Source organism: Propithecus coquereli, unplaced genomic scaffold (assembly GCF_000956105.1).
Source record: "Propithecus coquereli isolate 6110/MARCELLA unplaced genomic scaffold, Pcoq_1.0 Scaffold57, whole genome shotgun sequence".
In the NCBI taxonomy this organism is placed as follows: Eukaryota; Metazoa; Chordata; class Mammalia; order Primates; family Indriidae; genus Propithecus; species Propithecus coquereli.
Window position 1 is genome coordinate 4,137,772 of NW_012151618.1, and position 15,592 is coordinate 4,153,363.

Genomic DNA, 15,592 nt, shown 5'->3' on the forward strand with positions numbered 1-15,592 from the left:
AGACCCAGATTCAAAAGAAACTCTTTTGAGTCTGGGCCTTTGTATTTATACTAAGTTCCCCAGGTAATTCCAGTACCAACCAAAGTTTGAAAACCACTAATAAAAAACACTCTGTGCTTTAATTAAAACATGTATGATGCAAAATCATTCACGAAATTATTACTCAAATGATTTTGCCTAACTTGGGGAGGTATCTTTTGGAAAACAGAATTTGATGAAGAGGGAAAAGAAATACTATATGCAATAGATCGACAGCAACTGGGAAATACACTGAATAAATTATATTTTTATAAACCAAGTCATGTCATAAATGTACTTTGAAAGACAACATTTAAATGAAAAAACACCCAAAGTTAACTGGTACCCAATTATACAGACCACAAAAATCTAGATTTTTCATTTTTCTACCTAAAGTAGAAGAGTCCTGTGAAATGCAGTACTTACCTGCAAGAGGGGCTCGGATAAGATGGATGTTTTGTTTGACTTCTTTGATGTCCTGAACTTTCTGTAGCTCTTTATTTTTCTTCAGCCTAGGATAAAACATACCAAAGCCAAAATTTCAGTTACTAAAACTACGAGACATTAATTCACAATACAGCTATTAAATTTCTCTAATTAAGTTGGCCACACAGATGGGAAATGGGAACTACACGACTGCCCTTCTGTTCCCTCCCTTTTTGCCCCCTCCTTGCCCAACCCAGCAAAACATCAACACCAAGTAAACAAAGAGTCTCTCAGTTCTCACAAATTACTCATTCCCAAATGGCCAAGTGGTGAACTTAACCTAAGAGGTACCTACTTTATATTTATTCCCAAATTTAAGGTAAAGTGACCTGTTAAGCCCTTATGGATCTACATTTTCTTCCCTATCGACTCCAATTCAAAAGGATTTTTGGTTCCTAACTAGGTTAAACAGGACTTCTATACTACCACGACTTATTCATTCATTATATCCCTGTGCCTACTCTGGCACGAAATAGGGCTCAATGTACATATTTACTGAGTGAAAGTTGTGAATGAATTAACAAATCTCAGAGATTAATGTTTATCATACACATGTAGTACTCTACTACATAAAACAATCTCTAATTGTTAAAGTGCCCAGATCTTTTCTCCTTAAATAGATAAGTCTCTGTTATGTAATTAAAAAAAAAAAAAAATTCAGTAATTACAAAAGCACAAAACACATATGATGTTCTAAAATGCTAACAGACTAGTTCCCAAACATTTAGGCTCCTTTTCTGTAATGCTTTAACATTTTTTAAGCTAGTAAGCTGCTGGCACGTGCTTCTTTTCTACGACACATTCCACAGTGATTAGACTAAAAACCAATGCTCTTGCTCTGAAGAAAAATAGCTGGCTCCAGGCTGGGGCAGAGGAAGTAGAAGATGAAGCATGAGACATCCTATTAGCCACAAAACAAGAAGGCCCTCAAAGACAGATGAGGAATTGTCAAAATGACATGAGAGCCTGCCTGAAGGAACTGGTGCGGTCAAACCTGGCCCACTTAGAACATCAAAATAAATAATGACAATGAAGAATTATAACCCACTGAAGACCACAAAAATCCATAAATACACATAGACGTGCTATGAATAAAGGAGTAAGTTTTTAAAGTGAGGTGAAAGGGAAAGCTCTTCCTTACATGAGAAAGCCAACTAACAAATCTGAAAGAAATGACGGAACTAGAAAAACCACCATTTGGTAACAGTAACAACAGTAACTGATTCAGACACGGCTCTCTAATGGATGCTATTAATAAAACCAGTAGGTACAAGTTTGAGGAGGAACAGGCTCTTGCTCTCAATGAATCTCCCCGAAAATACGTATTCATTACAAGAGGAAAAAAATAGTAACCTTCCAGTGGAGAAACCTGACAGACTCCATCTTAAACAAGTGATCAAATTTAACATGACCAGCAAGGTGACACGTGTGCCTGACATGATGCATGAGAAGGACACACCATCACTTCTGTGATGTTCCTGCCAAAGGAGCTGAACCAAAAACTAATCACGAGGAAAACATCAGATGAACCCAAACTGAGAAACACTGGATAAATTAACCCGGCCAGTATTCTTCAAAAATGTCAATGTCATGTAAGGTAGATGAGAAACTGTTCAGATTAAAGAAGCCTGAAGAGATACAACCACTAAATGTAATGCATGATCCAGGATTTTCTGTTGCTATAAAGGACATTATTAACAATTAATGAAATCTAAAAGAGGACTGTAAATTATGTAATAGTATTACGTCAATGTTAATTTCCTGGCTATGGTAACTATACTGTGTTTATTTAAGAGAATGTTCTTATTTTGGGGTTATATACACTGAAATATACTTAGAAGGAGGGTAATATGTCTTTAACTTACTATACATAGTTGACAAGGATAAAGTGAATGTGGTAAAAAGCTAACAGAATATACAAGAGTTCTTCATATTATCCTTGCAAGTTTTTTGTAAGTATGAAGTTATGTCAAAATAAAAAGTTAAGGAAAAAATACAAATGTCTCTAGATATCTACTAGTAATTATTTTTCTAACAGTTATTCTATACAAATATTCATACCTGTTCATTATAAATTTGGCTTGGCGTTTCTGTTTGATCTCTTCAACTCTCTTCATTGCATCAACTACAAAAAAATTCATAACAGTTAGCAAATTTATGCACATTCAAGCAGTATGATTATAACCAACACGTGCTTTAACAATCACTTCTATTTAAATGAAAACATTGACTGAAAAAACAATCCCTACTGAAAAAGCTGAAGAAATATATAATCTTGACTGACAGCACCATCAATTTTCTCTTTCACAAGTATCATTTCCGGAATTTATATTCAATAGCAGCCTTTCCTGCTATTGAGTTTTCCCTTCCACTTTAAACTAGTTCGTTGCTTTTCAAATTTTATTATAAAGAGAACTTGGATTATTGGCAACTAGTCTCATTCTTAGCTTGTTATCTCCTTGAATAAAGACAGCACCTTTCAGGTCATAAATATGTTTTCTTCAAGTGCCTGGGTTATGGTTAGCACATGATGAATATTGGTAGAATGAACCAATCAATACTACCATGTTCTCAATCACTAAAATCCAACAGTTTTGGAAAATGTCTACAAGAGCCTTGGCTATAAGGGAGCTTAATCCAACTATGTTTTAGAATCTGTATCAGTGCTGCCCAATATAAGAAAAACCATGTAAGTAATTTTAAATTTTCTAGTAGCCACATTAAAAAAAAGAAAGAAAGAAAAAGGAACAGGAAGAAATTTAATGATATATTTTATTTAACCCATAAGTCTAAAATATTGTTATTCAACATGTGATCAATACAAAAAATTATTAGTGAGATATTTTATTCCTGTTTCATACTAACTCTTCAAAATCCAGCATGTATTTTCTATTTATAGCACACCTCAGTTCAGACTAGCCACATTTCAAGTGCTTAGTACCACCTATGGCTAGTGGCTACCATACTGGATACAACTTCTGCTCTGGCTCCTTACAGTGTAGTCTGTGGATCTGAAGAACAGGATAGTCATATGGTCTTAAAGTATCTCCCCACAATATGTTCATCAATTACAAAGAATAAAATAGTAACTCTCCAGTGGAAAAACCTGGCAGATACCACCTTAACCAAATGATCAAAGTTAATACTGCCAATAATGGAGCAATTGGACAGCATGTCTCCTGACAAGACACACTAAGATCTCAGCATCACGTCTCTGGTGTTCTTGCCAAAAGTGCATTACCTGAACCTAATCTTGAGGACGCATTGGACAAAACCCAGGTAAGGGATTTTATACCGAGTACTTGGTTCATATTCTTCAAAACTGTGAATGTCATGAAATATCAAGACAAACTCAGGAAACAACACAGATTAAAAGAGACTAAAGAGACCTATTCTTACAACTTTTGCAATAAAGGATATTATTGGAACAACTGGAGACATAGGAATAGGTTTGCGATTAGGTAATAATATTTTATCAATGTTAATTTCTTTTGATTTTAATAATTGCATTGTAGTTATATGGCAGAATGTTCTTTTTGGAAATACATACTAAACCATCTAGGGATAAAGAAGCGTTACGTATACTTAAAACAGTTCAGAAAAAATTATATACTAAAGGAAGGAAGGAAGGGCAGGAGAAGGAGAGAGAGGAGAGAGAGGGAAAAAGAAAGTTAATTTAATAAAATATTAACATTCAGAGAATCTGGATGAAAGGTATCAGAGAATTCTACTCCTGCAACTTTTCTATAAAGTCTGAAATTAAGCCAAAATAAAAACTTTTAAAAAATGTAGTCTGGGGACCAGTAAAATTATCATCACCTGGGAGCTTGTTAGAAATGCAAAAATCTCAGGCCCCAGAGACTGAGTATCTGAATCTGCATTTTAACAAAATCTTCCAGGAGGATCTACGGGACCTCTGATATTAAAAAGAGAACTATACGTAGGTCACCCCAAAATCCCAGCACTTTGGGAGGCTGATATAGGAGGATCGCCTGAGAAGAGGAACTCGAGATCAGCCTGGGCAACACAGCAAGACTCCATCTCTACAAAAAAATCTTTTTTAAAAATTTAGCTAGGCATGGTGGCAAGGTCCTATGGTCCTAGCTGCTCAGGAGACTGAGGCAGGAGGACTGCTTGACCCCAGGATTTCAAGGGTTACACTGAGCTATGATCAAACCACTGCACTCCAGCCTGGGTGACGGAGTGAGACCTCATCAAGAAAGAAAAGAAAGGAAGGAAAAGGAAGGGAAAGGCAAAGGGAAAGGGAAGAAAAAAGAAAAGAAAAGAAAGAAAATGTCAACTATACATTTGCATATGCTACAGCTTAGAATTAATAATATGCTTGATATGTAACTTTTTTTCTTTCTTTGCCTTTTAGCAAAAATGGTAAGGACAAGTTCTAGTACTCAGAAGCATTTCTACACCTTAAGGTTAATCATAAGGAAAACAAACACAAGTGGTAGGTAAATTCTTTCCAAAGAATAATATACTATATTTCCAAACATTCCAAAAGACTGAAACATTTTGAATGTAAAAAGCATCTGATACACACTAAAAGCTAGTCTGCAATACAGAGAGACATGAGGGATAAAACAAACCATTCTTCCTAGTATTCTAGTTTCTGAAGTTCTCCTACTACTATTTCTGTGTACATCAGCACCTTAACAATTGCACCTAAGAGCAATTGAGGACAGGCTCAATCCACATCCTCACACAATTCAATAATGTAAGCAATGGATATAGAATTACTGTCAACAGATTAGTTTATAGACAAAATGATACTGACATATAAGGGGTGTGGGAAATCAACAAATCTCTTAATATATGTTTCTGGAACACTACGACAACAACTTTTATTAATTACATAAAATAACAGGAAACAATTTGAAGTTCCAAAAGACACTCAGACTGTCTACCTAGCAGATCCTCTTTGAAAAATCTACTTTTAGGATCCCAATACAAAAGGATAACAAAATCCATGCAGAAAAATATCAATAGAGCATTGCTTCTTACACAATTTACAGATGCATAAACAAGGCGGGCAAGGGAATGAAACCCTGTGATAATACCTGAACCAATTACCACCTAACAGAAACAATAAAACAGGAGTACTCAGTAAAATGTACCCAGAAGGCAGGTACTGTGTGTGACCTCTGCATCCTTGTACGCTGCAGGCAGTGCTTAATAAATGTAAAGTGAGTTAAAATAAATTAAGAACTGCAGAGAACATTACTATTAAAGTATATGAAGACTTATAGAACACAGCAGTATTTCTCAAGAGTGATGTAAATAACATGAAATCAGCATGGAGGGTCACATTAACTGAATATCCACATATCACCAAAATGGGACGGGTACCTCAATTTCAACATCATGCCGAATATCTACCAAATAAAAGTAGTTATAAAATATGTAAAAATGATCTGGAGCTGCTGTGCTTAAGTAGTAACATAAACAGAAAACAAAGGCCAAAACGAAATAAAACTGAATAGGGTCCAGAAATGCTTTAGGACCCTCCAACAATGTTCTTGATAAGAATACCTTTTGGAATCAATTTAAGAACCCTATGAAGTTAATCTCTTTAGAAATCCTCACACAATTATAAACCCATAAAAATGAACTGCTTTTCAGAAAGCAACTTTTCTTCTAATTATAAAACAGAAGGGAAAGACCTTATTGAAAGAAAAGAAAGGGGAGGCAAGGGGAGGGGAAGAAGCAAAGAAGAGAGGGGGAAAAAAACCCAAGGGCAGAATACTTAGGGCTATGTGGAAAAGGGAATTCCAAACCTGGACTCTAATTTCTCCACGTGGTCCAGGAAGATAAGCTTTGGAAGGTGTCCAATACTACGACAAAGGTCCACAACTTTTCAATTCCTCCCCTGAAGTCTTATGACTCACCAGGAAAAGGTGTTGAAAGGGATGCCTACCTATGATCCATTAGGAGAGTGATAAAGTTTGCGGAATTCTAAGCCTTAGGGACTTCTGGTTAAAAAACCAAATCACCCCCACATTCAATACTAGAAATGCTTAAGGACAGCATACAAGCAGCCCTGGGAGGAAGAAAAGTCAGGGCCGAAGGCCTTAAACACACAGGAACATAGCGGAATCTATAAGCTAGCTCAAGACACTAACACTACACGTGGGACACTTTTCGGTAACGTCTCTGCCTACATCAGGAAAAAAAAAAAAATTTGTAATGATCATCTTAAATGCCACGCTTTTTAATTTTAAAGACTTACTAAATTTTATAAGGTATACAGAGTACAATTTATATCCCTAAACTAGATCTAAACTTATAAAGTGCATTACGTTTTGTGTCTGTTTTACCTGTGCCACACTCACCCCCGAAATTTTCCATTTCTGTTTTTTTCAAATTTTTGTTTGTTTTTACATCTCTGTGTGGGCACTTAAAGTAGTATTAAATTTAATAATAATATTTTTATAACAGATATACCAGCCAATTCTGAAAAGGATTTAGGATAACTTCTAATATAAGATACACATATAACAGAATATTAAAATGAGGATAAAAGAATAAAAGTCAAGCAATGAAAATGAGAAATTTACATTTAAAGTTATAGTAATATCCCAAATCAGTCTCTCCTGAAAATTCCTGATATTTCCTTGTGACTTACTAGTTTTATTCCATAGCTCTCTCTGGTATTTGACAGGTTCATTTCTACGTTTTTCAAATTCAAATGAATTATCCTGTAAGAGGAAACAGAGGGGGTAAAAATATGGTTTTAAGAAAGGAAACATTTCTTAAAACATCCTCCTTTCCACAAGAGTTCCAAGTGAACACGTATTAACATCTCCTCCCCACACCCCAGGGTGATCTCGGAGAATATAGGTTTTCAAACTTTTTTTCCTTTGTACACCTCCATGTACAAGACCCCTACTGAAAACATCTCTCCATATACAGGTGATTCTCAAATGGAGAGGAGGGGAGAGTATCACCCCCATCCCTCAGAGGGCAATATAACAATCATGGGGATTACAAACAAACTGGAAAAGCTTCCTCAATTTCCCATCCCCAGATAAGACTCACAGCCAAAAATTTTTTTATTAGGTTGAACCATATGAAATTGCTATTTTTCACACATTAAAGCCAAACATCAAGAATTTAGGCCAGGCGCGGTAGCTCATGCCTGTAATCCTAGCACTCTGGGAGGCCAAGGCGGGTGGATCGCTCAAGGTCAGGAGTTCTAGACCAGCCTGAGCAAGAGTGAGACCCCGTCTCTACCAAAAAAAGAAAGAAATTATCTGGACAACTAAAAATATAGAGAGAGAGAAAAAATTAGCCAGGCATGGTGGCGCATGCCTGTAGTCCCAGCTACTCGGGAGACTGAGGCAGAAGGATTGCCTGAGCCCAGGAGTTTGAGGTTGCTGTGAGCTAGGCTGATGCCACGGCACTCACTCTAGCCAGGGCAACAAAGCGAGACTCTGTCTCAAAAAAAAAAAGAATTTAATATGGCTCAACCTAAATACCTATCTGTTACAGCAAAAAGGTGTGAAACAATATATATCTTCAAATAAATATGGTGCTACTCTGAAGGACATAAGATTTGCTCTGCATTTCTTCAGGTCCCCTCTAAACACTGATATCCCTTTTGTGGTTGGTATTTTGACAGTCAATGATCCTATTAATCTAAAAACCTGCAAAGCAATTTTGGAAAAGCTACAGATATCTCTTGGGTTTCAAATCTATCTGACATAGGCACACAGAACAGCATTAACTCTATATTTAGTTAGTTCTTTCATACACACACACCTTTGTTCACACTACAATAACTTCAGCAACAAGGTAACTAGTAATCAGCAAATGACTGTGACTGGCATTCTTTCTAGACTCATGCAGCTGCCACTTGTATTTGGGGTGCTATGCTTCTTCTTGCCCAGACTGAAAATTGTATGTGTGACAATTATTGTGATTCGGCCTTGCATCTTGTCAAATAATCTTTATTTCACTGAAAAGCTCCCCTGTTAAGGAAGCCACAGAAGGGCTTCCTGGCAAATGCTTGTAGATACTGTCCTTTAGCAGTAGAGAGGTGGGAAAGAGGTCATAGGTTTTGGGGGAAGGAGAGGCCACGGAGGGTAGGGATGGTTTAAAAGAGCTTCCTCCCTCAAAGGTAGCCTGCGCTGCAGTATTCTCCTCCTCCCTTTACAGGGCTCAAATGTGGACAAGCTTCAACAGATCCTGTTATCAATTCAATAACAGCAATATGATGGTCAGGGCTCCCCCCATGAAATTCCCTCACCCCTTGACTTCCCCCAATTCCTCTTCACACCGACACTACTAACTAATCTCTCTGCTCTTAGACACAAAGTTCTGCTAAAGAAATCTAGAAACTGATAAATGAGCCTGTTATAAACCTCATCTAAGTCCTCACTGCTGTCCTCATCTAATCTCTTACCTTCCTCTCAAAATCCTTGAGTAGAAATTTCTAACTTCACCTTAATCCATTTAAATGATTTTCCTCTGTTTGCAAGAGCTGAAAATAGTTTTCTGAGAATAAAAAAGAAAGTACTTCTATAAAACTGGACTGGGAATTTTTTTCCCTTTTCAGAATTCTACACAATTATGGTTTCCAGGATCATGTAAGAATAAGATTATTTCCATAGCCCAAAACAAATAAAGTATTTGCCAATATATGACAGGAAGCCCTGTTATAATTAATTAAATCACATACACCCTCAAAAAAATTAAAATTTTGAAAAATGTGAAAACTATATCGACAGCTAACCATACTCACCACTGTAAGCTCTTTACCAGCTGCTTTCCGGAAGGCTTTAGTCCACCTGACCTTGCGAGGATTGCGCTTCTTTTTAAAGTTTTTATGACATTTGGATTTACAAAATCTGAACACCTACAAGAAAAGCAAGTTAAAAATATTGAAAAGTCAACATTAAAAATTTTTCTAGCATGTTACCCCTGTAGACAAAAAAATGCTATAACGTCTGAGAAACGACAATGGTTCTCACTCACAATTCCTTCTACTTACAACACCATTTAGAAATGTGTAAGACGTCAGATTAAACAGAAATTGAATTCTTTTTTGACTATCAAACATCATCCCAACTAAAGGCTCTGGGGCCTGAAAATATGGTTAAAAACTACTAATCATTTTTACAGAATAACAGTAAAACCTCACAATGATCTTGAATAAAAGGAATAGTGTAAAGTTATTTAAGTCCCTTCTCAATTCAGAATTTTCAACATTCACTTTCTATACACCACAATGGGATAAAAGTTTCAATCATTCTGAAATTTCTTTTGAGTCTTTTTTTCTTGTTAAAGCACAATATACTTTTAAAAGCAATTAAAAATGATAATAGATTTGTTTTCTAAAGTATTTATTCATAGACATAGTAAGATTCTTGATTTCTTTAATTCTCCACCTTCATCCCAAAAGATTTAAGCCTTCAGTGCTAACTTACAACTTAATACTTCAATGTGTTCCTGAAATGGCTTACTGGGACTCACTTTATAAATCTAAAATGCATTATTTTGTTACTTTGTAATACCTTAGAACACATTGCAATTTGTTTGTTACCGGAGGAAATGTGAAGAGAAAGTTCTTTGGGGTTTACGAATCTTGGCAAAGAAAATTAAGTGGAATTATCTTATCTAGAAGGTGTGACCCATAATACAATACATCCAAATAAACAGTATAAACACTTCAAACCAAGGAAGGCTGTGTATATACCACATATCATAATACCTTTCACCATATATGTATGTTGTTCTATGGGGAACTTCAAGCAGATCACTACACACAGTAGGACAGTTTCCTTAGAGACTGTCAATATCAGTTTAATCTGATCTAGACCCATGCCTCCACAATAGCCTTCTCCTAAGAGACTTGAGTGAAAGCATGTCTATAACTTTGAGTTAATTTCAAATAGACTAGAAAATATGAGCACTATTATAGTCTCCTAGAGTAACCTGCTATGAAATCATTATTGGTAAATTTTATCTGAGTATTTTCAGCCCAAAATACTGTTACCTCTTTAAGTAAAAGCTTCCTAAATTTCATATCTACTAGATAATCCCTAAGCAAATCTCCATTTCTGAGATCTATCTAATGAGAGGACTGAACTTCTCCTGGATCTTCTCAATTCCAAACAGAGCCAATGAGAAGTCTACCTGACTCTTTGTCTAATAGGTTATTATTTGAAAAGCATAAAGAAGTATCTGAAGAGACTGGAGTCACTGGAGGTGTGAAGGACATTCGGTCAGCAAATAAGGAGCATCTACTATGTGCCTGATGTTGTTCTAGGTGTTAGGGATACAAGAATTAATTAAAACATTGTACCCTACCTTGGAAAGTGTAGTCTAGCAATGTGATAATGCTTTGGGAACAAAAAAAAATCAAGATCAGACTAGGATATCAACAATGGGATAAAGCTATAATCATGTATAAAGTAATTTGTAAACATTTACGAGGAAGTGGCTAAAACTACGGTGGGATAGGTGGTGGATGGATTATGTGTGAGGCAAAGCTTTGGAGGCTCAAGTTTCCCTTTTAATCTAGTCCCCTATCATACTCAGTCTTCAACACGCAAACAAATGACCCACCATACCCTGGCCTCAGAGTTGTTCAGACCTTTCTTATTCCACTAATTCACCAAACATTTATTAAGGCCTCATTAAGGTTGTAGATATTCTCCCTGTTTGCAAAGTATGTGAAAATATGGAGCATTAGCACTAATTCTACCTTTAAGAAGCTATGTAAGAAGAGTTAAGAGGTGAGGTTTCTATGAAAGACAGTCTTAACAGCTAAGAGAATAAAGAAAGACTAGGTAAGAGACTATAAAAGTGGCAAGTACCTAATGTGAACCAGGGCAGGAGGACAGAAAGAAGGCCAAGACATCACTATCCTTGCAGAGGCCAAATGGATAGGACTTGGTAATTGGCTACGAAAGGTCAAAGATTCAAAGATGACAGTCAAGTTTCTAGCTAACCATCTAGGCACATAAGGATAGTATTAATTCAGAGAGCAAAAAGATATGATGTACAATCATCAGGAATTCTCTTTCATTAGGCTCACTGTTAGGTGCAAGCAGGATTTCCCCACCCAATGGAAAACTCGGATCTGGAGCTGAGGAGATACAGATTTGGTAGAAAAGATGAGACACTTGTTCTTTGTTAGTGTTTCAGGACCTCTACTTCTTCCTATTTCCCCATCAACTCTGTTCTGGATCCACTGGTCCTCCTCAGGCTAAGCTGACTCCCAACTAACGTAACACTGTCCTTGTCAGACTTTCTCATCAAACCGAACTTCCACTGTGTCTACCAAATCAATACCCGGGTCTCAATAGCTCCCACCATCTGTTGTTCTAATTCCAATACCCAGCTGGGCAAAATCATAAAATCATGATGATCAGATCATTTACAAAATCACACTGCCCACTGTGAATTAGACCCCACCCGGGCAATCTTCTGGTTCATTTTTATAAATTTCTTATCATGTTCCTTAAAGCAAGTATTCAACACCTTCTACATGCTCTTTCAAGTTTTCAAACATAGTTCTGCACCCTTTCAACTGGATCTCTTGTTCCTAATTTAATTAGGTCAATACCTTTGGTCTATTACAGAGATACAAGGCGGTGAAGTCAGACATGTTATTCTTTAACATGTCAAAAATGACCTTGTTACATATACAGATTCTTAGATTCTCCACTTGATGATTCAAACTCAATAGATCTGATGGAAATCAGGAATCTGAATTTTTAACAAATTCCCATTAATTCAGAAGCAAATCTGAGAGGGATCAAATTCTAAGAAACAATGTACTTCTCTGAGAAACAGAGGAATGGGATTCATTCTGATACGAGAAAGCAAATTAATACATCATTCAAAAACTCTTTCACGACTTGGTCTCATATCTATTACTTACATTTACAGGCTTATTATATTTGTATCTGTAGCCCTAACCCAAGCCTCTGTTATCATTTACAATCCAATCACTTCCTCAAACAGATGTAATTTTCTGCCTTTGTTCAAAATGTTCTTTCCTTCCACCTAGAATGCCCTCTCCTCTCTTTCTTTCGCAAAATCCAAGATCCAGGATAAACGTCACCTCTATTCTGAGTCTTTCCAGCCTCCCCAGCTCACCTTAACTAACTCACTAAGTTACCCAACGGTAACTTAATACATAACCCTACCACTAGAACATACGCAACACTTCTATCAACCTCTACGCCCTGGTTTGGACTGAGAATACGTTCAACAAAGTTTACTGGAATCAGGAATTTGGCCCACGTACAAGAGTAGCCAAACAGCCCCCACAAAACCCCAGACTCCGGTCGTTGCTGGCTGGGACTGCTCCTGACTCTCATCACAGCCAATGCTACCTAACGGTGGCCTGGTGGCCAGCTCCGCTACGGACGCAGGCAGGAGAAACTTCCCAAGCGGGAAACTGATGCCGGAGTTCCCGCTCCCACGGGAGCAGCGCGGGGATCCCGGGCCAAATCCCGCAAGCGCAGAAGAACCCGGCGCCGAACTGGCGAGCCCAGGGCCCGCGGGAGCGCGGCTGGCGCGCGCGCTGGTCTCGGCCTTCTCACCTTGCAGTCGTTGCGGACGAACATCATGCCGTGGCCAGGGTAGACTGGCCCCGAACAGAAATAACACTTCTCGATACGCATGTTGAACCCGCGTGGGTCCCCACCGACCAAACGCCAAGCTTGAAAGGAAGTGACGTACACCACGACCGGAAGTGATTCTCTTCCCCCTCCCCGACCCGGAAAAGGCAAGCGTCCTTGGCTCTTGCGGGTCCCTAAAACGCAATCCGTACGTGATGGTGCGTCCCGGCGGCTGCGCTAATAAAAGCGCTACTGTTTGGCGCAGGCGCGGAGCCGCAAACGAGGTCTGGCGGTTCTTACTTTGGGAAATGATTTGCTCTCACAGCTCCTCTCTATGCATTGACATTTACCTGTGTTTTATATATCTTACCTTCGGTTTGTGCTTTGCCCCAGGGGGCTCTCCACATATCGGCCAGCCCCAAAAAACCAATTTTCCAACGCCCGCCCCCGAACAACCCCCGAATCCCCCCCCAACCCGAACAACCCGGAGGAAACAAAGAAAAACCGCCGGCCAAAAATAACTTGAAAAATGCCCGGAAAAAAAATGAACCCCCGAAGCCCCAACGAACTTAACCGGAATTTTTTTCCTTTTTTTTTTTTTTTTAAGAAAGCCTGTAGTCCCAGCACTCTGCGAGGTCAAGACGGGAGGATCGCTTGAGACCTGAGTTCGAGACCAGCCTGGGCAACATAGCGATACCCCATCTGTACAAAAAATAGAAAAATTAGCCGGGCGTGGTGGTGCCTCTAGTCCCAGTTTCTTGGGAGGCTGAAGCAGGAGGATCGATTAAGCCCAGCGGTTTGAGGTTGCAGTGAGCTACAACTGGGTCACTGCACTCTAGCCCTGGCAAGAGTAAGATGAGATCCTGTCTCTTAAAAAGTATACACACACACAAATCGGTTTTCTCCACCTTTTTCCATTCTCCCCATTTCAATTAATATGCATATGTGGTAAACAAACATTTTCACACGAAACTAAAGTTCCCTCCCCAGACCTCCAGGCTTCCTCCTCAGTGGCAAACAGTTCGTGTTATTACCTACCAGAGATTTTCTATGCAGAGACAGACATGTATTTGTGTGTGTGCCTGTCTCCACTCCCTCTTAGTTTTTATAACACTAATGAACATGCCATTGACCCTTTTCTGCATCTTGCTGTGTCTCCAATGGAATGTGAGCTCCGTAGGGGCAGGGATTTTAGTTTGTTTTGTTTACAGCTGTATCCCTAGTATCTAGAATAGTTCTGGGCACATAATAGACATTAAATACATATTTTATTATGGTTATTTAACATTCTTTTTCATAGTTATATGTATGCCATTGTATAACATTCCTATCTTTTGGAATAATAAGCATTCTTACTGATGCTTTTTTTTTTTCAAAAAGAGAGTTTATCTATATAGAAATGCTAGGTCAGAAGATAGATATAATTTTAAATTTTGGTAGATAATACTAAATAGCCTTCCAAAAGTTTTTTACCACTTAACACTCAACAACCAATAAGATGCCTATTTCACAACACCCTTGTTAAAAGTGATCTTTGCCAACCTGAGGTGAAAATATATTTCATTATTATTTCAACTCGCAATTATTTAATTATAAACGAGGTTAAGAATAATCTTTTACAATGTTAGAAGTCTGTTTTTTTCTGTGAATTGAATGTTCATGTCCTTACAAAGTTTTCTATTGTGTTGTTGATTTTTAACAGCACTTTACATATAAGGTTAGCCCTTTGCTGACATGCATTTGGAAATTATTTCCCAATTTATAAATATACCAATTGCTTATGGTATCTTTCCATGCAGAAATGTTTTATTTGTATATATTCAGATTTATACAATCTTTTATGGTTTGGGATTTGGTATTTTCCTTTGAACTACATTTCCCACTCCAAAACGGTTTTTCAAACATTTTTCTCTTACATTTTGTAGTGTCATTTTCCACATTTGAACTTTCAACTGATCTGGAGTTATAAATGATATAGGAGTCCAGTGTTTTACCCCCAATACTATATATGTTGTGTAAGGGATCCTTTCCACAATTGATTCAAAATGTCACTTCTCTATGGTCTGTCTCTGGACTCTGCTTTGTTCCATTGCTTTATCTACTTATGTGCCAGTTCCCAAATGTTTAAATTGTTGTAGTTTCTTAAATAACTGGATTTACCTCCTCTCCCTTCCTTCCTGGTCCTTCTTATTATTTCTCTGGCTATTCTTTGTTTACTTTTTCATTTTAACTTTAGAATCAGTTTGTCTAGCTATAATCCGCAAATATATTTTTTTGTTTTATCTGATACTTACATTTTTGTCTAGTCATTTGGCCAGTAAATACAGAATAATGTTAAATAACAAAGGCACATACCAGAAATTTTAGTAAGAAATATCTTCCCAATACTTTGTCATCCAAGAGACTGAAAAATATTTCATTAACACTCTTCTTTAATCTCCCTCTCCTATCCTTTTCAACAATTATGGAACAGCCTCATCAGTCTTCCCAACTCTCAGTGCTTC

At 37.6% G+C, this 15,592-nt stretch overlaps 1 protein-coding gene across 1 annotated transcript in view; it reads right to left on the minus strand.

The window, feature by feature from the left end:
* Positions 1-13,226, minus strand: part of RSL24D1 (ribosomal L24 domain containing 1) — a 17,835-nt gene extending 4,609 nt beyond the window's left edge. Inside the window, exons 1-5 of the mRNA XM_012658033.1 lie at positions 13,071-13,226; positions 9,257-9,370; positions 7,139-7,211; positions 2,566-2,629; positions 445-530 (exon numbers count right to left, since the gene is read on the minus strand). Of these exons, the coding sequence (XP_012513487.1) occupies positions 445-530; positions 2,566-2,629; positions 7,139-7,211; positions 9,257-9,370; positions 13,071-13,151 (418 nt within the window). The 5' untranslated portion in view covers positions 13,152-13,226. The remainder of the gene's footprint in view (positions 1-444; positions 531-2,565; positions 2,630-7,138; positions 7,212-9,256; positions 9,371-13,070) is intronic.
* Positions 13,227-15,592: the final 2,366 nt, after the last annotated feature.